Source organism: Helicoverpa armigera, chromosome 8 (genome assembly GCF_030705265.1).
Source record: "Helicoverpa armigera isolate CAAS_96S chromosome 8, ASM3070526v1, whole genome shotgun sequence".
Lineage (NCBI taxonomy): Eukaryota > Metazoa > Arthropoda > Insecta > Lepidoptera > Noctuidae > Helicoverpa > Helicoverpa armigera.
In genome coordinates, this window is record NC_087127.1 from 10,790,531 (window position 1) to 10,818,158 (window position 27,628).

The window sequence follows — 27,628 nt, forward strand, 5'->3', positions numbered from 1 at the left end:
TCTCTCTGGCTAACTCAGTCCGCCATTTGTGAACGAATATCACAAATCAGAAATCTCTTTCGGGTTCATTCCGTTGATTTTAGCACATTGCGGTGGCCGTTCATGTTTTGTAATATTATAAAGTTGAACTCGTTCTTATTCTAAATATACTACGCTTCATAAGAATAATAAACGATGTTCAATACGAACAGCAGTTGATTATTATGACAAGGTGAACACAGACCCAGTAAAAACAATTTCTATTATAGTGCCTACGTACTTCCTACAATGATTAATCTTTTGGGGCAAGGTTCTTCAATATTTTATGTAAATTAGTATGTATTGGTGTACAGTGACGTATCGTGCATTGAGTGGTGTCATTACGTGCAAGAACGTACAGGGAGATTACTTGTAAAGTTGTGGAGACTTGAAGGGCCGTTATCTAGAATTCATAAAATTGTTTGGCATCGCGAAGGTAGTCGTTTTGCGTTGGTGTCTGATGGAAATTGGTGACAGAGTTTGTTAGCATTGTGTAGTCATGGGACCTAAGCCTCCACCGCCGCCTGGGCCGCCGCCGCCCCCGGGGCCGCCACCTCCGCCTATTTTCGGCGGCAGCTCGAAGGGTGGCGGTGCTGATGACAGGAGCGCCTTGTTGAGTTCAATAAGGCAGGGTGCTAAGTTGAAAAAGACACATACTGTGGACAAGAGTGGGCCGTATATACCTGGGAAAGTGTCAAATGTGTCTGGTGGTGGATCACCGAGTGGGGGCAGTGCGAGGAGTGCAGCGCCCCTGCAGAATGGCGGCGGAGGTGGAGCGCCGCCAGGCCTGGGCGGCCTCTTCGCGGGAGGCATGCCCAAACTGAGGCCTACTGGCAAACTGGCAGGTAAGAAATCACATAAAACTGGTTCCGTTGACAATAGTTGATAGTGGTCCTCTTATCTCTTTAGAGTACCTATCAAACAGGTGCAATGTAGAATCTTTTAAAATGTTACAATTCTGATTGTTTTAGTAATTCCAAACTTCAAGTAGGTATTCTGGATTCAAAGTAACTTAATAATTTTAAGAATCTCAGTTTGGCAAGACATTGATCTTGTCAATTAAAAGTTTCTGTTTATACACATAAAATAGTCCTTATTTACATTATCAATCTAAGTTCCATAATCGCAGTGTGACCTGTTATTATAAACCTGCATACATTCTTAAGTTTTATCTAAGTAGCATATAATATAAATGATTCATAGCGTCAGCTTAGTATCCCTCGTGGATCTGTTAGGTAAGGTGGCAATGTCAAATAGCTTAAACAAACTTTGACCATCACCCGCTGACCTATTCTGCGGTTAATTTCTTGTCTCTTGGTATAAAAAACCTGTAGTAATAATTGCAAGATTTCTCCATGTTAAAGTAATGTTTTTATTTACTTTAGTATCTTACCATTTTTAACATTATGGTTCTACCAATTTTATTTTTGTGTAGTGGCTTTCGTTTTAAAACAATATTTTAAAGTGTTAAAAGATTTAGATGAATAGGGTAGTGTCCAGGGTCGAAATAATGAAATAATATTTAGTCCGCTTTTTAGATAATCAAAAAATATTGGATACGTATTTTTTCTTTTTTTAATTAAACATAAAATGACAAAGATAATACACTTCAAAAATTAGGAGTGGGGGCCTTTTACGTCACAGTGTCCTGAAAATTGTAGCAACTTGTGACGTCACACTCAACTTTAACACGCTATATCTTAACAAGTTCTGATCCAATTTAAAAAAGAAAAAATACGTATAGCTTAATTTTGGACAATCTACAAGACGGACTAATTATTATTTTTTAGGAAACTAGCCTATTGGGAACCACCTTTTTAGAAGCCAATTAAAAATGTATTTCCATTGAATGGGAATAATATGTATTTGGAAATATTACTAACTTTATTTCTTTACCTTATTACCCTTTTAACATAAGCTAGCATTAATTTTTAGATACCTATACTCCCGACTGCTATCATATTATGACGCATATAAATACACCAATTGGGTAAGCACTTAACTAAGAGTAAACAATCTTGCTAGGACTTTTTACACAATTAAATTTTAAATAAATAAAATACTGATTCAATTAATTATTTCTTATTATCTTTAGCTGCATTTTATTTTTGAACAGATTTTTTTTTAATCATATCAACATTGACTTTTATATTTATAATAATATACCTAATAAAATGGAAAATGGAGTTAAGATCCACAATTGCAGTAGTATTTAAAATATATTGACTTGTAAACATGTCAAGGAAAAATCAATATAGATACAATTATAACAATATCAGGAAAATTTTAATTGTTGTGGGGAAAATAATATGGAAAAGATAATACCTAATAAAAAACAGTTTATGTCATAGTTAATTGTTGTATGTGGTATTTTAGGAAAATTCTAATCAATAATAATGACTTTAAAATGCATCACTGTTACAGTCAGTTTTACCCTGTAACTTTTATTTAGGTATTATCATTTATTATAATAGAAAAATAGAATTAGGTCATCATAACCAACTTATAAATAATTTAATCACAATTTATTATTATTAGCCTGTAATGTTCCACTGCTGGGCAAAGGCCTCCCCATCTTGCTTCCACACTACTCAATCCTTCGAATGAGTCCAATATTCTCAATGATAGGCATTTAATCACAAATAAAAATAATAATAACAATAGTTAAGGATTCATTTACAACCAGAAAGCTTACATAGTTTAAAACCTTTAAAAAATATTCTCAGGTCATTAACCTTCACGCCAATTCAACACCCCTCTAATTTGAAAATTGCCAATGACTCACTAAAATTATATACAAGGCGAAAGTTTGTGTGTATATTGCTTAACGACGTCGAAACAGCTGAACGGATTTTGACGTACTCGTACGGACTGTATGTCCAAAGATATAATTTATCCTGGATTGCTACATAGGATGTTCACTTTTCGTCATAGAATTAATAGGGTAGACAGGACAGATAGCTGCTTATTGAAGCCAAAACATTATTTGTATTGATTCCTAGAAAAAAAGGTTAGAATTAAAACTATATCCCACTAAAGATCTTTTACCCTGTATATCCACAAATAGAAAAATAAAGTGGATCTAAAACGCATCATCCATAAATGCATCAAATTACCTTATTATTATTAAGTATATTTAGGTATCTACAATTAATCATAACAGTTTATGATTTAAAATACATTTATCGCAAAGTTTTAATTGGAATTTTATTTAGGTTTTCCTGTTTAAAAATAGACAGTAGTTATTCCATGAATACAAGCTTTACCTTGTTTACACCTGATGCAAAGGTGCCAGGCTGTTGTACCGTGCTTCGGGGAACGGAAATTTACTAAAACTACTACTGTAAATTAATAAACAACTACTATAAGAGCATTTTATTTAGCTATAAATTGCCAAATTGCAATTCTTTCTTTTTGTATTTACTAGTACTGTTTTTTTATCATTTTTGTAATTAAAAAAAATTATATCAATAAGTATTTAATAAAAAACTCCATTAGGTAATGTTTTATTTAAACCTCTGAAAAGCCGACTGGTGGAACTCAATCTTGAGACATCAAATCCTTCCAATTTTCTTAGGATTCCAAATACATAAGGATATAACGTACTTTTCTTGTTGGGTCTGGTGTCTGTCTGTTGCATTCAGCCGTATCGACGCGGTTGAATTAATTCTATCGCGTTTACTTCAATAGTAAGACATCAAATACGATAATAGTAGGACTAAGACATAAAACTCATCATGCCATTTTAATGGTTACATTCAAGTTTATGAACAAAAATTGTGTTAGGTCACGATGAAGCCAACCGTTGAGTCACTATAAAATTATTATGTTTCGAATTTAACTTGTAAGGTGATGCTAGATAGAAGAATAATCCTCAATATAGCAGAAAAGACATTCGACACCTCAAACAAATTTCGGAAAAAGGCGGCAAGATTATGCTTATGAAAATTTTTGAACATGAGAATGAAATAAAAATGTTTTACAGGCTCAACACCAAATGGACAAGTCAAATCCGACGCACCGCGGTACCCACCACCGCAGCCGCACCAACCGCCACCACAAAAGTCTTCCCCAGAGAAAACCCGGCCGGCAATGCCTCCCGCCCCAGGGAGCAATGTGGGGGCACTATCAGCCGCACTGTCAGAGGCTCTAGCAGGCAGAGACAGAGAGACGAGGGAGTATTCTAGAGAAGTAACAAGAGAAGTACCGAGAGATCCACCCCAGAGACCAGCGGTGAGGAGACAGCCGAGTGATATAAGGACAAGAGGACCCCCACCTCAACCGCCTGTGCAGAAACCGGCGATGCCTTTAGTAAGTACTTACGTATTTTATATTTCTTATAACCCTACTTTAAGGCTAGACAGATGATGAATTTTTCCTTGACTGGGCATTTACTTAGGTTTAATCTGACCTTTTATTCAAATGGTAGGTCCCGAATATTATAAAAGGTTACTAGATTAGATTCTGATATCTTGGCATACATATAATAATGTCCAGAAATTTGCTGAATATCTATGTCATCGAAAACTGTGGTTAAGGAAAACTGCTAATAAATTAAAAGCAGTATCAATTATATCTATTTGAAGGCTACCTTAAATTCCTACGTGATAAAATTGATTAAATAGGAAATATCTTCAATGGAAACAATTGTTCTTGATAGCAAGCATTGTGAATAAGTAACGAGCCGTATTTTTTTGAATGAATTAAAAAATAATTCTCCATTGCTTATGGCACGTAATAGTTATGTTGCATATCTATTCTGATACCTGGTATTGAGATACAGGATAAAAACGAGTTCATAAATACGGTTGATAGACAAAGTGTGATGATGAATGTTTGACGACAATCGCTCGCTGCTGCAGGCAGGTAGGACCAATACCTAGTGAGCTAGCTCAAAACGCCTGTCTACGTAACCATGGACCTAATTATGACCTGCTTTTACGTTTTAGATGACCCCAAAAATCTGTAAGGTGTAAATGTTGTTTCATTCATACCTTTTTCAGTAAACTATGTTCTATGCCCAGTGTAACATAACCACGCATTATCTCGCTAAATGAGCCTTTGTCGTTTACGGTGATGCTGCGATACTCTTAATTGATTGATCAATTGAAACCTTGTCATTGTTTAACTGGAATAAACGCTTCTGCGAACATTCAGCAAAGTCCGTGACACGAAAGGAATCGAAACAATCACACGAAAACAAACTAAGGAGTTCCAATTACGAAGGATTTCTTTCTTTTCCAAACATGGTGGTTGCGATGACGTCAATGCGGCTGCCTATAACATGTATAGGCAGTTTAGCATCTTCCTTATTCGGGATCGTAAAAACAATGTTTTAATAAACCAAAGTATGATGTTCAATTGTTATTTACATCACCAGACGTGTTGGCTCGTGGAGAAAGTTTAGAACTTCGACGTTTTAATATTTGCTGGCTTCTTACGTCATAAAATATACGTGATTAAATGTGCTTAAGAATTAGCTGTGCATCGTTATGTCAGACAGTATTCGAACTGGTTTTAGAAATTTTCAACGTATTTTAGACATAAATAATACTCATAATTATGTATTTCTTGTCTGGAAACTGCAAACATAACCGTTCGTACCTGTACCTCGGGCCACATTTAACTAGCTAAGAACTTCCTAACTAATTACAGCTACTCCTGAATAAGTTAAAGCTCTCTGGCCTAAATTGCAAACAAGCCAAGCTCTAAATAAATTAATCATACCACCCCAAACAACCTTTGTTGTAACAAAAGATACAAAGACAAAAGAAAGGCTTCGACTTGCTTTATATAGGTGTTGGGTTCAAACACCCTAAATGTCATTAATTGAACCTTATGAAGTTGAGAAATATGGCGACTTCTACCCAAACAATGAAAAACTTGACAATGAATATTTTCTATGCTAAAAATAATATTTTCCACCCACACGATTGTTTTGAACTTAAAAATATACTAAGCGGGGATGACGGCCATGTGTCGCAATGAAAAAACTAAAATACTGCCACGTGGGAGGATTCCGAACTGATTTGGTAACTTGTTTATTTTGTGCCAGTGCGCCACCGCTAACTTTATATCCGACCTTTTTACAACTGCATGTTACTGGCAATACTGATATTTCAGAGACATCTGGTGCCAAAATCTGCAATGCACATTATGACTTCTTTGAGAACAAATCTCTGTGATTCCAATTTTAAAAGTTGTTTTTTTTTTCTTTGCTAGTGAAAAGTCGTCAAGATAAGATTTTATCATGTCAAAGGGCTGTGATGTTCTTGTTTTGTCACAGATTGCAAGGGTCAAAGCGCTGGTAACCTTGCTCGCTTATCATACTCGTCACATCCACATTCATTGTTTTACTAAAAATGTCAGCGTGAACAAACGTTTTGATTGCTATCTTTTTTAGTGTCGTAATTACATCATTCTGGCGCGAATGATGAGTTAGGGAGATTAGATGGTGTAGTTCATTGAGGGATCTTAATGGCATCTAGGCCGATTTTTGACTATGGCAGCTCTTTCCTTAAAGAAGATCGGCTAGCTGCGCAAGATATACATATTAAGCACAAGTGTACGAGTAGACGGCTACGCAGGTGCACTCTCTATTCCTTCTTATTCCGATGTGATGGCGATCTGAAAGATCAAGAAGTCAGCGTACCCAAAGGAGTATAAATCCATGTTCTAATTCTAAATCGCGATCAGGAATTATTCCAAAAACCGTGAAACTCTCAACCACAAAGATTGTTTACGCGAATGCAGCTATTTCTTTGAAAGTAAAAGTTGAATTAATCATAATGATTATTGCTGCTTATTGGCCTTTGACATGCAGATTATTATACAAACAAAACTATTAATAAATAGTGAGTAAAATCTGGTTTAACAAAAGATTAATCATCGTGGTGATAAAACTAATTAATGGTGATTCACTTATGTTTAACAAGAGATTATAACTTTGAAATGCACGACGTTTCCTCTAGACTAGAATATGAGCCTGTCTTCTGAGTTTCGTATCTTTTGCTTTCGTGGCTAAACAGCTCAATTCATGAAGCAAGCCCACACCAGAATATTTTCCTCGATGAAAATGATTCCAAACTTTGCACCACTTATTTTGCATTCGATTTATTATCTCCTGTCTTTAATTAGTCTTAACCAATCTTAATACACTAGTATTTAATTGACGCATGTCTGTCTGTATATGGGCAAGCAACTTTCTGGTAATGTCAAGGACTTATCGTTCGCTATTCAGAACTATTTTATTGCCATGACGATTTTCGAGCCCTATCGAAGACTCCAGAACTCGTTTTTATTAAATACATTATGTTCTATTTATTTCTGTCTATAGGGAAAACTTTTACAGGGTAAAAAGAGAAGGGCTTGGCCTTTTTTTAGCACTGCTTGGTGGGACATTCTTCATCAATTCTAAAGGGCTTGGATCGTACATACCCCTCAAAAGTTCATCGTCTCCTTACCAATGATGGAAGACACTTGTATCCTAACATAGTCTGCTGGCAGACTGTTCGCACTAACATTTAATTGAAGCACCCTCGTTGTGCCAAACGGCGAGACGGTTCAAGAACTGTTTTGGCACTAGGAACCCTGTTTGTAGATGTGAATGTCTTTTAACATAAAAAACTTCTTGTGATTCTTCATTTATCGTAAGCTGTGCTGATCTAAACAAAACACCTGAAAGTAGATTTTTGCAGGTTGACATTTAAACAAATCTTCTGGCAAACGTAAACAAACAGACTTTTGTAGGGTTTCGGTTAGCCTTTTAATCGCAAATTAATAGTACTAGTGTCATCAGCGAAGGTTGTAAGGCTATCTAATTACGATGTCTTACTAATTAACTACAATATTAATCATATCAATTACTCCGATAGCGCTAGATTGCGGAGCTAGAAATCGACTCACGTGATACTTTGTTTAATTGAATAATAGATAGTGATTAGTGGTGAATCATTATAGTATTTATAACTAAGTTTTATAACTGACAGTTAACGCCGAATAAAGATATCTCAAATAAGCCTTCCTGAACAAAATAACGTACGAAAATATTAGACTGGAGATAACGAACATATTTTTTGCCGTAGACAGGTTCGATCTTCAAGACCCAAGAATAGGCTCTCGGAGAAATCCCTCGGTGCGAAATACTATTTGACAGCTCTATTTCAGATCAATATAGGGCGTACGGAGCATCCTATCTGGATTCGGAATGTTAAACAAACATATAAATCCCTGTCATTGTTTGAACTGGGTTAGGTTTTTCACATTTTAGATACTTAGATCTAAGAAATAATACTACAGAAGTAAGGTTTTAATCTTGGGCATAACTTCGAGTCGGAACGACAGCATTCTCAAAATTCTGTGGCTCTATGGTATCACTGCCTGAAATGAGGTCCTTAGGGATGCGAAAAGGTCGGTACTCGAGCATCGTTACTCCTAACCCGAAGAGACTGTAGCCATAAGCTGCAGTATAAAGTTACTCCGCGCGATTTAGTCCGGACGCACCGAATTATGCCAAGCCATGTAGTCAGTATGTTTCCGGAGGATTGTTGAGTTCAAACGGGGAAAAATAGGGCGTGGACCGCACTCAATTCATTATTTATCTTTCAGCGAAGGATTTGTTTTGGTTTCGTTTGGAGATAACTAAATAATTTTGGACCACTCAATCTTAGTGTAGGACGCTAGGGAGTTTCTAAGATTTTGTTCAAAGAATTCTTACATTCTGTGGCCAAATATGCAGACTATATGTCCGTATTGTACATACAGAATAGATTGAATTAATATAATGTTTACTAAGTACTATATAAAACAAGATAATTAAAATAACATGCGGTATTAAATGTTGGAGATAACTCGATTGCCGTGCGACTTGCGTCATAATCATATCAAGTGTTCAACAAGATATCAACAGTTACAGCTGTGTATGGTTCTTTAAGCAAAAATATTCCATCATTGTAGGTTAACCACGAGAAGAACATTAGTGTAATATTAGAAACAGACCACACGCCTACTGAGCAAATTATTGTAATAATTAGATCTTCATATGCAGCAAGCATGAAAAAAATACTCCGTTATTTTTTAGCTATTACAGAAACCACAGTATCAGTAGATTGAATTGTTATCGCTGTAGCCGTTATTTGCCTCAAGTATTATCTGATAATTATCAATAACACGTATTATGTGCACGCTTTCATTTAGCTTTGTACAGTCGATTTCAATTTGCTAATATCCACGTATTATATCGAGATGGACGATGAATACTTTGGTAATTTTAATTGGTATAGGGTAAGTAGTACTGCTAAATGTTGCAAAGAATACATCGTCGTGATTTAGAGAAAGTTTAGAAAGATATGGATAATTTTCCAATCAATATCATTAATGTTTTTGTGTCAAGGCTTAGTACAAGGAAAGTGTTGTTTGGCAATCTTGAGTAATTCTGCTGGTATTGCGTTTCAAGTGTGAGTGCCATTAATTGGCAAAAGTTTTTTAACTTCAGCAATATTTAGCTTAATTAACGTTATCGTAGATGGTTTCCTGCCGGTCTCATTAGAGTAATGAGGTATTAACACTTACTGCGTCGTTTTAAGCGGATTAAGATCATCGATAAGGCTAATGTTTTCTTTACTTATGAACTTCTATCGCTCTTTAGTCTTTAGTAACTTTTATTTTCCTTGGTGTGAGATTTTTATGGGTTCCTCTTTGTTGTCTGGTAGATGTAAAAAGGGGAATAGACCTGTAATTCAGGAATCTGTATATATCTTTTAAACCTCAAAGAAGAAACACTACAAAGTACTAAGAAAGAAACACCGGTGTTCTTAATAGATCTGTTATGATCTTTGAATTAAGAACAAGTAAGAATTCAGTTCAGAGGCCATCCTTTTTTAAACAATCGTCAAAATACCAAAATCTGAAGTTTTCATTAGAAGGAGAAGTACACGAGCGGTGTTTCCCACATCATTTTGGTGACAATGTCGCCTTCGTTAACTTCGTTAGCTCTTTGCTTGATCCTTAATTAACCTTGGTGATGTTTATATATTAGGTCCTACAAAGTAAATATTGAAACAAGTGTTGAATAATATGACTAGCTAGTTAGTCTTATCTACAAGACAAGCGGGAACTACTTGCGGAATGCTTTGTTATGGTTGTTCTTCTGTATTTTGTTTATTAATCACAATATTTTAATATTTCACACCACCTATTGTTACTTCATTAAAGTTATGTCAATTGTATTTCATCAGAATGCTCTATAAATAACAGTTTTCAGAATCTTTTATATTTCCCGTAGTTTAACTACCATAATTACTAATTAGATTCATTGTGGTAATTTGTTGAAGCTCCAAAGGTTTCTGATTCACAGTAATTAAATGAAGTTAATCACGTTTTGTGACATAATTGTCACGGCTCTGTTTATGAAGAACGCGGAATTCCATGTACGTAATATAGTACTGGAATAAAACTATTCCGTTGATTAGTTTTCCGGACACTACACTTTGACCGCGTTTCAAAACAATATGTAGCAGAAATGGGTCATCGGTACTGCTAAAATGATTACTGGCCGTAGCTGTGTTATGTTATACGCAACGTATAGTTTAACAGCTAATGGTATCATCTATTATGATAATAGAGTATATAAATTGTCTACCAACTGCCTATAGGTTTGCACATGACCCCACTTCAACATAGAAGCCTGGTCATAGTAGTGTCAGAACGGTATTGCTAAGTGATAGACATGAGACAGTGTGCCGCACAGACAAAGGATTTGTGAGATAACACCATCTATACAAGGAGCAAAGTAACCACCTACGAAGTATAGAAATTGAACACCTGGGCAGATCGAACGGAACATCCCAAGTTTGTATACGAACACAGAGGAAGTGTTAAAAGGATTAATTGAATCAGCCTTTTGTGATCAAGCTCAAAGGATTAGAACACGAAGGTTTTTGTCAACACGTGCTGAGTACTTATTAACTCACGTGGCGTAATAATACGATGCTTTGTGAAGCTGATGTACTGAACTAAAATTTCGCCACCTTGCTCCGAATTTATAAAGTAACATCAATGTCAAGTTAATATTAGATAAGAATGATAAAGCCTGAAATATGCTCGATACGGTACGCCAGATAATTCGCTGTGTTAGTTCAGTTTTCCATCTGTAAATGAAATTGAAAGTTTTCTCCTGCAGTCGACAGGTCACGCGCCATTTTGAAATTCGATTTTAAACTCCGTAACCGACTGTCAGTTTTCGCGGCAAAGGGCGTTTTTTTTTGCAAATGTTGTATTCGGGAGTGGCCAGTCCAAAGCCGGTTCATCATGCACGTATAAGGCAGAGTGAGTTATGAAAACATTAAATACTTCACCAGATGTCCATCTGGAATATTAAATGAGGAAGAGGCGATTTTTTATTGATAATATACGGGTTTGTAGTAATAAATATGCTGCGTTTGTACTTCGAAATACTTGAGTGTGTGAATGATGGCATCTTCAAATATAAATTAGCATTTACGTTGGTTTTTCCAGATTTAGCTACTAGACAACTTCAGAAGATACGTTATCGATAGACGTTTTACTATGCAAATTCTTTAAAACGTTTGCGAAGTTTTCGTTTGTTTGTAAATATTTTACCTGTACGCTCCCAAAGCTAACATCATGTTTATTTTAGTTTGTTTGCTCTTCAGCTAAGAATAAGTCCCCATTGCTGTGTGTTGTTAGATTTAGGTAAACTTTCGTTCACAGAATCTTGCACTTATATTTACTTAAAATAGAGATGAAATTGCCGTTGGTCGACTCGGTCCTTTGAACCAGACATTTTTCCATAAATAAGTGGTCCTTCGGTCTCAATGCAATATTTGCTGAATACAAGTCCACCCCAATTATGCCATAATTTTAACTTGTTCTATTTATTTTCCAAAAGGAATATTTAGGTCCTTCCATCTAGCGAACGCTCTTGAGAAACCCGTGAATTGAATCAGAATATCAGAATGCCACTTCTCAAGTTATGTTGAAGTCTCGAGCTAATAGAGCTTTATGAGAATAATTCAATAAAAGACAAAGATGCGGTGTTAGTCATTGTCATAGGCAGCCATGTCTGACCGTGAATATTAATGAATTGTGAATCACTATGTTATGCGATCAGAAAGAGAATATGAATGACCTTTCGCCATTTTTGAATTTGTGATGTTAACCGTCAAACCATTGGATGTCAAAATGTCAATATAGGACATGGTGAATCCTCATCTACCCTACATTTGAAGCTGACCAAAGTTAGGCAAATAAATGAGTGTGGAGAGGCACTTCGTCTTACTTCGTCCAACTTTCGTGTGTACTTCGTTAAGGAACTTTGCGAGTAGTATTAGATGTAGGATAGCTGTTTAGGAAATAAATCATTGTCGCCGCAATCTCATCTTGCTTTTTCCTTTGTCTTTTTTTTGTTCTTATAAAACATTGCGAGTCTTTGCGATTCAAACATGCATTAGACAGTCGACGGACTGCATCATGACACAAGTGATGAATTGTAATTTAAAGATAGTCTGAATCGCATATAAAACGCAGTTAAAATTCGCAATGTACCTATTAGTCTTTTGCCAGCCAACTTTGGTTTAACACTGTAACCAAGGGTTCGTGCGTTTGAACCCCATACATTTGCAAAGTGCAGATAAGCTTCATGGAATTCCATATGATTATTGAGTGTTATTGGTTTTCCCCATAAGAATGCAATTTTCCTGTAAATTGGGTATTTTTTTGAGGAATTTTATATTTTTGGTTTAGGTAGTACAGACTAGTGGTTTTGTGGCTTCATATATGTATAGGTAACGTGTCATTGACTATCATTTAAGGAAATGGCTAGCTACCTACTCTCATTATTAAAGAGCCAAAACTTTCTCAGCTTTAGACCATTTTTAAAGACCGGTACCTAAAACTAATATTAACTTAAACTAAGTCGTGGTCTCCCGGTCTTTCGAAGGTTCTCCAAATTCGGATAACCTAAAGTCCACACGGCAAAATAGTACACCTACAAACCTTAATACATATTTTCTTTGCTGTTTATACATACAAGACTGTAGGTTACCAGTGTGGGTCGTAATTTCGGATGCCATTCCCATCCAGCTATCGGCTACCAATAACATTATGTCGACGACTCGCCACAAATTGGGCAGAACCACGGAGAACGAAATGACTAGCGGAGGTGCCATTCGGGAAAGTCGCCTAAAAAAATAGCACGTTAAAATACGGTTGTGTGGGGGACGAGGAACGTTACCAGCTACGCCCTTATACGCCATCCTTGGACCCAACCATTTTTTGTAATACCAAAAGTGTCTCAAAGAACTCGAACGCCTCGTTCGTTCACTCATAACTGATAGTTCTGACCTAGAAGAACGCATTATGGCATCTCCGCTTATCTTTCCTTAATGCGTGGTCTGAGCACTTACGTAATAGCGTGTAGCCAGTTCACCTTGTTCGTCCAAAAGTGCCCAAGTTTTGCGAGTGGCCTATCGAAGCTTTCGAACCCTATCATTGTATGTTACATCAGTTTCGGCGAAAGTGAATTGAAGAAAAAAAATGGTTTAGCTTGTTTTGATTGCCTAGGCGTGATAGAATAATTTTGAATTTAATTTTTTACATTGTAATAGATATAAGGAATTAGGGATTGATGTATGTAGCAGTGTCTTGAAATAGCTCGCAAAGATGAAGATTAATCACAATATTATGATCTCAACTCCAATGTTAGGTATCTGTTTTAATTTATCAAAAACTTATCATTAGAGGAAAACTGGTTTTAAAAATAGGTACAGTTTATCTAAACAACACAATATAAACGTACCTGTACCTAATTCAATTACGATAAACACTTCTTCAATGTCTTGTTTACTCAGATAGGCTGTACAAATTATATAAATATACAATATTGTTTGCCGTCTTTGGAGTCCATTCATATGACAACACCTGTCTTTCCGTACGGTTTCTGATTCATCTCATAAATGAACTCTTGCACTATAACTAACTAGTTATTCTTTATCTTATATTCTGTTCCGGGTAAATGGTCTAAAGCCACTTCCGAAGGTGACAATACGTTATGATTCAACTCCGTTACCACATAAAAGTCCTTGATATAACCTCAAACCTGTGTAATTAAAGTTTCACTTTAAAACCGTGTCAATAAGGAATCATTTGAGTCATCAGTGAGTCATTAGATAGGTACAGTAATGATTCACCGGAAAACATGTCTTGTGTGATTGTGATACGACTGGTAATTAGTTGTACAAGGGCAGGGTGAGGTCTGACCGCAAGCGACGATGTACGTGTTTATTTATTTATTTTCCCATATGTCTTTGTAGGATTTTCGCCTCTATGCATGGCTAAACAGTCTTTATATATTTGAGTGTGACACGTTTTGCAGAATACATAGATAAGTATGTAGTTAGAATTCAGCAAGGAGGTAAATCCGTTTTAACAATAAATGTATGACGTCTGCTTCTTGTGCTTGATTGAGTTTAAATTCTATAATTGAGAAAACTAATAACTCATATACAGTATGGTCGATGGATCCATTTCCTTGACTGTTCTTTCCTAAAGGAGAAAACCACTTGCCTGTCGAATATAAGCGCCGTGAAATATAATAGGTTTTCGTATACGCTTGCTTGCAGTTGGGTTTGTTGGTTATCGCGGCCCTGGTACACATAGGGCTCCAGAATAAACTGACACCCTCCTGACCGATGATTCACAACAGCAGGCTCATTTGATGATTTCTCACCTGTAAAGGTCCCTCTACTTTCTTCGATGCAGATAAAAAAATACCTAAATCTTCAGATATTATGTGATATCTATTGTTTCAGTACATTTATCTTTCTCCCTTCTCCGCCAATCAGCTATGACATAGAACGCAGCTTCGCAATTACGTAGGTTTTGTCGGGCGGACACTTTCGCAACGACTGACTCATTGATAACAATTATATCTACGCTTTGTTTGTTTACACTCGTAATTATACTCGACACTTGATGTAGGTAAGTGGTTTATATTTCCGCAATCACGGCCAGGAAATGTAATAGTTTTGCTATTTACTTAAAGAGAGCTACTCTGCTTAGGTGTACTTTGAAAGAAAATTGTAAGTATCGTGAAACATGAATGAACTGCTGGCGACGCCTAATGCGAAAAATAATTGGTATTCATAAATACTTTTACTTTCTCAAATGTTCAAAATTAGACGACTGACTGATACATACTCGTAGACTCGTAGTCTGAGCAGTCATTCGAAGTAGGAATATCGTTAAAAAAAACTGGCTATTTCCCTCGAAGGTTAGGTTTGAAACTATCAAAACCACATTATGGTACGTTTTATCACAGGTAAAATAATATTACCCGTTGAAAATACATACATATTATTACTAAACGCATAACTTAGGCCAAAACAATGCTAACTCCGTATATTTGAGTGCATGGGGTTTTTCAACTCGTCATATAGACAAGCATATAGACAATGGTATTATGACTTTTTGGCATAAGTTTCCCATTTACGTAAAACGTTTAAATATGATTCACTTGTTTTAACTTAAATGACGTCTAACAGAAATATAAAACTATACACATTTACACATTAATAGGAATTGCACATTAATAGCTTCAATTAGTTCTGTATTTCAATGTTAATGAGTAATATTTTTTCCTATGATTCTGGCAATAAATATTATCCTGGTCTTCCTGAACACTAAATTAATAAATGGATTTTCCGATACTCTCATGAGACTACATCGGAAAATCGCTCAATCCTTCTCTGTGTGAGAAGAGGCCTATGCCCGGCAACCGTACGGGAAAAAGGCTGATAATGAACATAATCATGTTCCTTCATGACGTTCATGGGCCTTTATAACGTTTTGAACAATACTGCAGCTCACTCCGAAGGGGCCTCAAAAACTAATTTCGTACATCTACTATTTCGGAAACTAAGATGCCATTGCATTTTAACAGATATTACTACATTTTATCCATGTATGGATTTGTATAGAGCGGGCCAACTTTATAACTGCTGATCGTATCGTTATTTTATGCACAAGGTACTTATGCCTCGCGGTTTCATTCGGCTCTGGCCCCAATTCTAATGCGTCGCATCGTCCCATACCTGTCTACTTACTATGGGGTGCTACCAATTTTATTTCCCTTGGCTCCATCGTAGTTAAATCCATGTTATAAAAAGGTAATTTTTTGTTAGTAAAGTAAAAAAAAATTATTGTTGGGAAGCTACACTATCCTCCTGTGACACAGGCTATAAGTACTTAATCTGAGTACGAGAAGTAGACTCCATAGGATATCCCTATAAAAATCTTAAAACTTCGGTTATCAAAGCAGCGGTAATTCGTCCAAAACGCTTTTTTCAGTTGAATGCATTTCGATATTGGTTGATTGAAGCATCACACTCGTTCCAAATGTTAATATCGATAAGCCTTTTGCCTTTTAGATGTGAATATTATTCAGGAAGTAAAAACTTATACATAGACTCCATACCACTATGTTCATACTCCGTGCCTAACTGCCTACATAAGTGCTAGCAGAATTCTGGACCTCTGCCAATGTACGTCATAAACGGGAATCAACCTATCTATGTATAAGGCTGTGCTGTGGTTACAAATGACACATTAAAAAAGCCTTTGTTTTATAACATAAAAAATGTAGGAATAGCTGTTGATGTGTCACTGAATAACCGCGGACGTGCAATGCTTTGATAGAAGTGTAATCACATGAAAGAAAAACTCTTCAAACTTTTGCTTGCTCTATAGTTACCTATTGTTTTTATCACGTCACTTTTACTCAGCTTTCTCCAAATCTTTTAAAAATTGTGTTACGACAAGAAACTCAAACTATTTTTTTATTATTTTATTTTAACAGTTTATATACACAGTTACACAAAGAACACACACAAAATGTACAAAAGCACAGCTTATTTCATAAGTAATGTACTATCTTAACCATTTTTTTTACCCAGAAACAAAAGATAATCTTTGTGAAGTCAAAGGATATAATTTCTATGAGGAACGATATTTTCAAAATCTTTAGACCCTGATGTTTACCTTTCATCTCTTTTTGCAATATTCACTTCCACCAATACTTATTCCCATATCCTTTCTTACAGAAAAACTTATTCCCATATTCTTTCTTACAGAGTTCGTCAGACTCAGTGCTAACAACGAACTCAATCCTGGACCGCATCAGCAACCTTCAGCAGCAGACTTCGGAACAGGCCATCAATCCTCATGTCGCCACTACGCTGCATAGAAACAAGAGCTCCTTGCATGCTGCGGGGCAAGGGAACTTGGGTATGCAGTTTTATCATCATTAATGACATAGCTATAGGAATTCCATTACTGAATATTATGGTTCCTTCATTGATTTTGCAAGCTTTTTAAGCTGAGAAAACATGAGGTTTAGAGGCTTTTTGGCCAAGAGTGCTTTGTTTAGGGTCCCCGAATTTTTTTTTTTGTTGCTAATGTAAACACCTTATGGATTCTCACTTATTCTTTCATTTTTTAGAATTGTAACGATGACTTGTCTATCTCAACAGTTGTATTGTCTCACTGTTGATACAATTTCTAGGAGGTGCCTTTTTGTATATTTTGTTAAAGTTAATTCCATTATCTCTAACTTCTAAATTCCAGGTGGTAGCATGACATCCCTTTCCTCCGCCTCCCCGTCACCCGCGCCCGCGTCTTCCCTCTCCACCTCAGACCTGTGCGACCGGCCGGCCCGCGTCAGCCACGGCAAGCCCAACCTAGCGCCGAAGCCCCCGCAGTTGGCCCCAGGCAGTACCAACGATACTAGGCCTTCGCCCCCGCCTAAGAAGCTGATAACTAACGGCAAGGTTGCTGGAAGGACTCAGAGTATGAGGGTGCCTAGGTAAGTTGACATGATATTTCTTACTAGAATATAAATGTTTTGGTCTAAAATGTGGGATTTGAAAATAAAGAAAAACTTCCAAAAAATTTTGCAAGATATAAAAATTAAGATACTTTTCAGCATTTGAAGAGTTTTCAAAGGATATAGTATGAAAGGATTATGTTTTTTCTTGTCTTTTAATTAATTGATTGTCAAAAACAAATATGGGACATCCAGTATTGGAGAGATATTTATTTTTGAAGTGATTTTTATCTTCTCTTTTTTTTCTGACATAGAGACAAATCAAATCAAAATCAAATCAAATCAAAAGTCATTTATTCAAAGTAGGCTGAAAATCAGCACTTTTCGAACGTCAATACAAAAGACAGTCCCCAAAACGCCCGCCCTTCACCACTTCCTATGTGTTTTTGCTGGGAAGAAGAAGTGGTGGAACAAACTCCCCAGCAACACAATTCTGTCTGTATGGTTTGAAGAACCGTATACAAATATTTAAATATCACTATACAACATTGTGTACATAAATTTGTATATAAAATCAATTCAAATAGTTAATCATGTTGGTTAGTACACACCTTACCCATACCTATTACTCAAGCAGTTACAAAAGAAATCTATTAAAAAAAGAGTGAAAAATATAAAAAATAAAAAATATAAAGCCTCCATTCAGTGAAGATAGATATAGTTTAGGGTGCCCCCACCGACATGTCAACAGTTTTTATGAAAAAAATAAAAAGTAAAATAAAATAACAACATAAACAATGAAAACGGTGAACTAGGACTACCGTTCAAACCAAAATCATATACATTAGGTATATTACGGGTGTACAAATATGTAGTCAGCAAGACGACCTGGTACCACAAGCAGCACCCGTTCACGAGCATAACGCGAGGATCAGCCATCGCCCCCCTCGCACATTTTTGAGGGAGGGAGGCAACCCGACCACCGACGCTACCGCAAGCAATACCGTCTAAGGGAGCATGACGACTTGCAGCTACACGACAAGAAAACAGTTAATACTAATAGATTCGCAGTCGCTAGTAGACCATTTACAAAATTAAGGAACAACTCATCGTAAAAACAGAACGATGATGGTAATTAGTCAGTATACATAAAAATAAAAAATGTCACGTATAAAATAATATAAATCACATCAACTCATAATGATAACTTTTGAAGCTGTCCAGTGTTTAACATGAGGACCAACTATTTTTATCGTTTATGTAGTCATTAACTGTATAATAAGCTTTCTTCGACAGAATAGATTTGACCTGCACTTTAAATTTATCAAAAGGCAATTCTAAAAACGACTGAGGAAGTTTATTATAAAATCGAATACCAAGCCCCATAAATGTTCCATGTACCTTGTGAAGCCTGTGAATGGGTACGCACAGTTTATGCTTGTTCCTAGTGTTGATACTGTGGACATCACTTTTCTTGGTGTAGTGATGAATATTCTGCCTAATGTATAATATGTTAGCAAGGATGAATTGCGATGCCACAGTAAGGATACCTATTTCTTTAAAAAGTTCCCTTAAGGAATGCTTGCTACCTAACTTATATATTGCACGAACAGCTCGTTTCTGTAATACGAAAATGTTTTCTATATCTGCAGCTTTGCCCCACAGTAGAATACCGTAGGACATAACGCAATGAAAATAACTAAAATAGACTAGTCGAGCTGTGTCTACGTCAGTGAATTGTCTTACTTTTCTGACGGCGTAGGCAGCAGAACTAAGTCTACCCGCGAGGCTAGATATATGTGAGCCCCACTGTAGCTTTGCATCAACTGTTATTCCCAGAAACACTGTGACTGAGACTTTAATTTGTTCATATTATTCCTTAACGTAAAATTATTTATTCTTCAGATCGCCACCAGCGTCCCCGTCGTCGCCGCAGACGGGCGGCGGGCGACCGTTCAACCTGCCGCCCGTGCCTTTAAACCCGCCTATTGGTACTAAGAACCCGGCTTCACACTTCGGTAAGATTTGACTAATATTTAATTTCAGTCTTGGGTGAATCCTTTTCGAAGATTGTAATGTTACATTTTAACTTGGCTATGGATGGTGAACGCATGCCCGTCACAATTTTACCGAGTATCTGTCAGAGAAATCCCGGAATGTTGTCTTGCCTATTCTTGACTACAGCCAGCCCAAATTTTCAGTTCCATAATATAATAAGTTATTATTACAGGAACGTTACGAGCACCACGCGGGCTCCGCCCCCCGGGCGTGTGCCCCCCTCCCCCGCCGGGCGCTCCGCCCCCACCCCCCGGAGCGCCGCCCCCGCCCCCCGCGCGGCACCTGCAGCAGCCGCCGCCGCCGCCTCCGCCACACCACAGACAATCTGTGAGTACCTCTAACTAAAATGTCTTCTATTTTATACAATCATCTACATAATATATGATGACTTACAAGACTGATGAGATGTTTGGTTCTTTCAACTTTGATGATGATAGATGTAGGAAATAGTCTTTAAGGTTGAATCAGAGCTCAATCTACTTATCAAAAATATTGTTAACATTGTTACGAACCAAAATAGGATGTGGGTGGATGGATGACTGAGAAGTTCAATTGAATTTAGATTTTAAGTCTGTTTAAAAATAATGGGTATCTCATTGCCCTGTGTAAGAAACCGTAAATTATAAAAATATCGAACGGTTTAAATAATAAATTCGGTCCTGTGACACAAACTAGTCGGTTATACCTCAATATTGAAATTTGCAAAATTTAATTTCCAGAGTATAAACGGCGACGAGGGCATAGCTCCCATGCCCCCAGTCCGCGGGTCCTCCATGAGGTCCTTAGACCTGGAGGCTCGGTTCGCGGACCTGTTCCAGCATCCCTCGCAGTTCCCCGCGCCCGATCCCTTCTTACGCATCGCTAAGGGATACAGTAGTGCCACCGTCGCCGGTAAGTATGCGTGAAACGAAACGTTAGCACTCGTATAGAAGGACCAGTTTATCTTGATCATTTTTGAATGTCGAATTTCGGTTGTTAGTGATGGGGATGAGTTAAAGATTAATAGTGGTGATATGGTCTATTAAAAAACATAATGGTGCAGTCAGTCCCATTGGTATCTGTGAAAAAGTGCAGTAACAGATCAAATAATCGATCAAATCATTTAGTGGCATATTATAGTAATGAAAAATATAAATATGTCATTATTTTTATAGGAATCCACACATTCCTAAACAGTTCAAGTATTTTTATTGTACTTGAGTACAATTGATTTTGTCTTCAAGATTAATTTGCAAATAAAGTTGGATATCAAAGTTTAGAGATGCGCATTTCAACATCGATATTTTCAAGTATCGATACTGCTTAAAACAAAGATTACAAATAATATCCTTCGTAGATATTTATAGAGCAAAACGCACAAGCATGCTCTACTTAGTCATATTATATTAACGTAGTTTATTTAGATAATTTAGTTTAAATTTAAGTGCAATAGGTACAAGTCAAAATTGACACGCATAATATCTAAGTAAAATTATTATAGTCATGAATATTTTTACGTTTCTAAACTTATGCTTCGTCTCGAAGATATAATTGTTATATTATTATTGATAAAGTATTATTTTTGTTATTTAAAATGTTTATTTTTACGTGCATGACCGCATGAAGTCTTGGTTAAGTGTCTTTATGGAGACTGAAATTTTATTAAATGTAGCGCGCAGTTGTTGATTTGAAGTCTCGAAATATGATTTATACTTGAACAATCACTACTTAAATTAAACAAAAAAAAAACATATTTTGCCATCATTGAAATATGAAAGAAAATACTTTTTCTAAATAGGGTCGTTACTAAATGTATCGATAAATTGTTCAAGTATAAATAATAATTGTCTCGACTAAAAGTGCGTCTTTAGTACAATGATTGTTTCTTGCAATCATCACAAATGCGCGCTACATATTTATATGTACTGAACTATACTTTGCTAGAAACTGCACAGTAGTATAGACATTAGTTAAATTCTATGCTTTCAGGTTAAAATATAATATTTCCAAAATTGTTCTCTTTATAGTACATTTTATTATTTTTTTTAATTAAAAAAAAAGTACAGTGATTCTTTCCAAAAAGTTCGCATTTAAAATGTCATTCCACATTTACATTGGCGTTATCTTTGGTTGGTTGTTGTTTTAATGCAATGTTTTCAAAATCACGGTCGCGGACATCACGTTTTTCCATGATTTTTCATGTTACTAACAAATGAGTGACGTTATTATAGCTAAATACTGACTCGACTGTAAAAAAAAAACTTGGTTCAAAATCTTTTTCTATCATACATGCCATTTTATTCTCAAAACATTTGAAAATCAATAGCATTTCAATATAAGTCAGGATAGGTAGACATTGTCTAGTATCATAGGCAAGGCTAATACATAATACAATTAATTGATAATTGATTTTGCTAAATGCAATACAACTTGATGCTGTTTTCAATACAAAAAGCCATACAAATTATCTGTAAACAAACACTTTTTCCTCAATCGATAGGGAAACTAGTCTATTTTCTGTTAGCGTTTTATCAAAGTTGAGTCAGTATTTGGTTTGGCCACGCACTACATACCAATGCAAATCATTCGTTATCGACATCACTTATCGCTCGATACTATTCGATAAAATACCAAATTATATTTCATCTATTATATAAGCTTAATATACACGGAGTGTTTTGTTCATTATTTAGTAATTCTACTATAGGACTTCTACCAATGTATCGCGTTGAGTCATTAAGAATATTTATATTTAATTATATTATTTTTTTATTATTATAATTTAGTTTATATTTATGATCGTTTGTTGGAGTCGTGTAATTTTAATAGTTGCACGATAGCAACGGAGATGAGAACTATGTTGTGATTTCTTTTTTTTTTAATATAGTGAGGTGCCATTACTGCAGATTTTTATGCTATTATTGTACCTGTATCGCTTCATGCCCATATTTCACTCGCTAATCAGTAAATTGCTTAACTGACGACTAGGAAGTTGGTCCATTACATACAATTGCCGCCTAAAAAGTTTTACGTTTATCGTTATTCCGTTTCTGTTAGCTATTGTAGTTGATAGAGATGTTTTCTAAATATGGAGGTAATTATATCAAATGCATTTAAAATAAAGTCATTTTCATAAATGCTTCTTGGGTAAAAGCTCGCCTCATTATTTTGTCTACCAATTGCTTAGAACATGCACTAGTGTTGTGACGGTAATCTGTTTATCGATATCCACACATCGATATTTCGCAGTTAAGGAATTTAGTGATGGGCCAACAGTTACGCTTTATGTATTTGAAACGCAACCGGTATTGTGATAGTGATGTGTAAGACGCTCATGGTATTTATAATATAATTATTATTTTTTTGGAATAATAAAAGAGTAATTATTACCAATCAGTTGTCCTGTATTTTATTGTCCTAACATAAATGTCGTAAATGCTTGTTTGTGTACGTCTGTCCGTTCTGTATGTAGATAAACAAAAAAAACATGTTTAGAAAATATAGAATATTTTTTTTTTATAAAAGGGGGCTTTCGTTTTGTCTGCCTGCTGCTAAATATAGCTTGCCTCAAAATTTTTATGATGTAACGACAGACATTTTTTTTTTCACTTTTTTGAAATTATAAACTGCAACATGGCAATATTTTGCTTGACAGATACGTTATTTTTTAATCACTTTCATCTACTTTTTTCCGGGTTAGTCAAAATATAGTCTCTTACTGTAGATCTGAGATAATGATAGTTTCAATAGAGTAAATAAGCATTTTTTTCTTTAAGTATAATGTATTTATAGTCAGCAGTAAGTAGGTAAAGTGTGGTGTACACCATTTGGTCTGCATGTGATCCGGGTAAGTCCTAATTATTATTTCGAGCATGATTTTCATTCTTCATGTAAACATAACTTAGCATGAAGCATTTTGCATGAACACACTAATACTCATTGCATGAAAGGCGGGTCATAAATGTAGGAAATATATTCATATGGCTTTGTTATAAAAAACGATTTGTTTAGAGTCAATGGTTTTGGTCAATGAGCGGCTTGGAACAATCTATGTCAAAACATTATAATAAAGGTTCTTAGTCGTCATTGTTTATAGAAAAGAAAGACACTTTAAATTAGAAAGCGAAAACAAATTGTTGGATTAAATGAAAATTGGAGTAGTTTTTAACGTTATACGGTGTGAATTGAATTTTGCATGAAAATGTAGTAGACATGGGGTGTGATATAACTCAGCCGATATAAGAAATGTGCGATTTTTTGTAGAAAATTAATATTAGAAAATGTTTTGAGAAACTGAAACGGTGTTTAGATTTTGTGACTACCATACATGCTGCAAAAATAAATACCAATAACATAATTGTATAATACACTAGAATTTAGTACTCGTTCTTTTAGGAAACAGAGGCCCAATCCTTTATCTTCTTCAAAGGTTCCAAATGATTTTCTGCCATAACAATCAATGGAGTTTTGAAATCTACTAGCGCCTCAAACCGTCTGTGAACGAACTGAGTTTCCTGAAAGAACTTGTGATTCTCGTGTTTAAATATGACGATTATGTAACATAATGTGGTGTGATGGCAGTGAGCAAGGCGCAGGCGCCGCCGCCGCCGCTGTCCGTCCCGCTGGAGGGCTGGAGCGGCACCTCCTCCGCCTGCTAGCGAGCCCGGGGGGCGCCCGCCCCCCCGACACCCGCCGCCCCGCAGCCCGCCCCCGCCCCGGCCCCCGCGCCCCACCCGCCGCCGGCGCGCTCGGGCAGCACGGCGCACCTGGTGCCGGCCGCCGCGCCCGCGCACGCGCTGCTGTCCGTCGCGCACGCGCTGCTGTGCCCCGCCAACGCGCTCGCCGCCACGCTGCTGCCCGCCGCCGTCACGCAGCCCACCACTGGAACCGACATACTGCCCATCGAGGAGCCTATGATGCCCACCGATGACGTCAGCGACCTCAAGGACGTGTTCGACGCCATCAACAGACTGTGCGAGACCATGAGGACTTCTACCTACGACGAAGTAGCGGACGACTCGCCGGGAGACGATAACGTCGACGAATTCGTTGAAACTATAAACAGTAACGTAAGTATAAGTAGTGTAGCTGAATCTGTAAGCGTAGTTGAGTTTGAGGCGCCCGTCGCACAAGTTATAGAGTGCGATGCAGAGCTGATAAGCCCCACAGAAGTATCGATAAGGACCATAGAGGCGTATAGAGCGGAACGTTGGAGCGACGCGCTTGTGTCGCCCCCTACTGATGAAACTGATACGTTCCCGTCAGACACGGAACCGGCTAACCCGACCTGCGAGCCGGTTAGTGAAATGTACTATACGGCGTCTTCCGAAGTCTCGCTACTATCTGACTTAGAACTGCCCGAAAGACCGCCAGTAGATGAGGAAGCGACTGAAGTCAAAGATAAAGAGGAAAGAAAGGAATGCGTTATAGCCGGGCATGTTGCCGCGATGCGAGAGAGGTTCGAGTCTATGACGCGAACTAACACGCCGTGCCCCGACCTCGCTCGCTCTACGTCGCCGTCTCTCGACGTGTTTCGGAACATTACGCCTTCTCCCGACTTGCTAGGTTAGGGATTATAGCAGTTGCTGGACATCTGTTAACACTTGGGTGAAGGATAGGCAAGTTTAAGGTACTTTACACCAAGTAAGGCTGGTAATCCTGATGGCTATAAACCGTTTATGGGTCTACAGCTTCCTTGACCATTGGCAGGGTACATACTTCAGGAAGGTAGGTTAACTTCCTCAACTAAGCGCCATTAAATTTAGATTTACTATGTGACTGGATAAAATTAGTAATTTGTAACCTCTTAATATTAAAGTAAATCAGTATTCGTTTCGTATTCGATCGTTGCTAGTCCACTCGTAATAAAACACGAATTGTAATAGACCGAGCGTGCCAAACGGTGTGTTCACACTTAGTTGAAGGGTTGTGATTTATTTTCCTTAGCCTCGACAGTCGCAATTATAATGAACAGTTACATATCGACAAAGATTGGTTGTTTAGCTCTAGTTGTAGCGTTACGTAAGGGCAATTTATAATAAAGTAGGAGCTCAATATTAGCGGGCTAGTGGGCCGCTAGTGTAATCGTAACTTTCGAAGTATTCACGCTATCTAAATCGGTTACAGCCGTGACCTCGGGAAGCTCAAATTTTGTAGTTTTTGTAACTAAATCGTCGTAAACTTGCAGTGAATTGTACACTTGTATTTCGTCAGACCAAGTAGCCAATAATGCTTAGCTTAGACGTTACAAAACAGATAATTAATTATACAGCGGTACAGTAATCAATGCCACTTACAATTATTACTGTTTTTGAGGTGTTTGCATTTTAAATTGAGTTTTTTAAATGTTGCCATAAATAGATGTTAAGTATTTGTTGTGAAATTATTTTAAAAATAGCATCATTTGTTTATTTTAAATTGATTAATGTTGTGAATTATTTACTAAAATATTTAATTGGGTTGAACGAATCGTTTAATGGTGATACTAGTTAAATGCAATAATTGTATTATTACTTTATATGATTAAGCCTGTTGTAATTCATGTATTTTTAGGATACGGTATTAATATTTCTTCTAATAACAAGTTAGCGAATAGTTGTCATGTATAAATGTGTTATGTGTACAGACGAGACCTTTTATTATATAATTCAATATACAGCTTTATTCATATCCACACTTGTTTCAGTTACTTACCGATGAACCCTAATCCCATCATCTACCATTGTCCAGGCCAAATTGCATCAGTAAATAAAACGGAATAGATCTGTGGAATATGGCGCCTGATAAAAAATAAATAGCAAATATCTCAATGTCTTCATCAGGAGCTTCTATGAATTATTGAATATTATTAAATTATAACCATAGCTAAGCACAAGCAGACTTTTATCAAACGCTTGTTTGCCTAAATAAAGGTCCAGGTGAAATTACAGGGGTTATTGGGAAATGCACTAACATTATCACATTTCATTTCAAGCTAATTGTCAATCTCCCCATAGACATTACTGGAATTTAGAACCTCAAGTATGAACAGTGTTATATCGGTACCTATCTACTTCCTGATCTATTCCCAATTTTTTAGTTGGGGCCCTATCGGCTATCTGGTAATTTCATAAAATATTTTAAGGTTTTACAACTGAGACTATAGCAATGAAGTGGTTAATATATGTATTACCTTATTTATTTCCGATTAAGAATTGTATTACCTTATTTATTTCCGATTAAGAATTGTATTAAATGGCAAATTAGTAAAGGTTTTGGTGTGCGTTCGCGCAGCGGAATGTTGTTGAATTTAAAGATTTTAATTATGCAGATAATTTGTGTAAGACGTCCTATAATTGTGTATGGTAAATAAAAATTTGTGTATGCAGCCATTGTCGAGAAATTCACCAAAAACAGATTCCGCTGGGCGAACGTTGGCGAACGTTGTCCTGGCGGAACTTTTTTTAATCCATAGACTTTAGAAGAAAAGGGATGTGTCCGAAAATTAGTGTGTATTTGTGTATAATTGATTATGTATGAATGAAATCAGTGCATGCATACACTTCGGAGAAATTCAAGTTTCCGCTACGCGAACGTTTGGCCATTAGCTAGTTTTCATATAAAGCGCTTACATAGAGAGCTGTTGATTTTTACATACGTTGTTTTGAATTTGTTTATATTTGTTTAAGAACCCATTAATGATTACCAAAAATAATTAGCCTGGTAGGTGCCACAGCTATCGGTGTAGTTTGCTAG

At 36.5% G+C, this 27,628-nt stretch overlaps 1 protein-coding gene across 1 annotated transcript; it reads left to right on the forward strand.

The window, feature by feature from the left end:
• LOC110374910 (WAS/WASL-interacting protein family member 2) lies at window positions 1-26,565 on the forward strand. The gene is made up of 8 exons (XM_021332826.3): window positions 1-863; window positions 4,004-4,329; window positions 17,166-17,319; window positions 17,659-17,896; window positions 19,763-19,875; window positions 20,088-20,242; window positions 20,635-20,806; window positions 24,476-26,565. Exons 1-8 carry the CDS (start codon window positions 518-520, stop codon window positions 24,550-24,552), a joined length of 1,581 nt encoding a protein of 526 aa, XP_021188501.1. The 5' UTR covers window positions 1-517; the 3' UTR covers window positions 24,553-26,565.
• The last annotated feature ends 1,063 nt before the right edge of the window (window positions 26,566-27,628 follow it).

Excerpts from the sequence above, each read along its gene's own strand:
- LOC110374910 (XM_021332826.3), top strand. The coding sequence starts at position 518 with ATGGGACCTAAGCCTCCACCGCCGCCTGGGCCGCCGCCGCCCCCGGGG. Across the intron at positions 4,330-17,165 it reads AGAAACCGGCGATGCCTTTA|AGTTCGTCAGACTCAGTGCT; the intron begins GTAAGTACTTAC and ends TCTTTCTTACAG. Across the intron at positions 20,807-24,475 it reads CAGTAGTGCCACCGTCGCCG|TGAGCAAGGCGCAGGCGCCG; the intron begins GTAAGTATGCGT and ends GTGTGATGGCAG.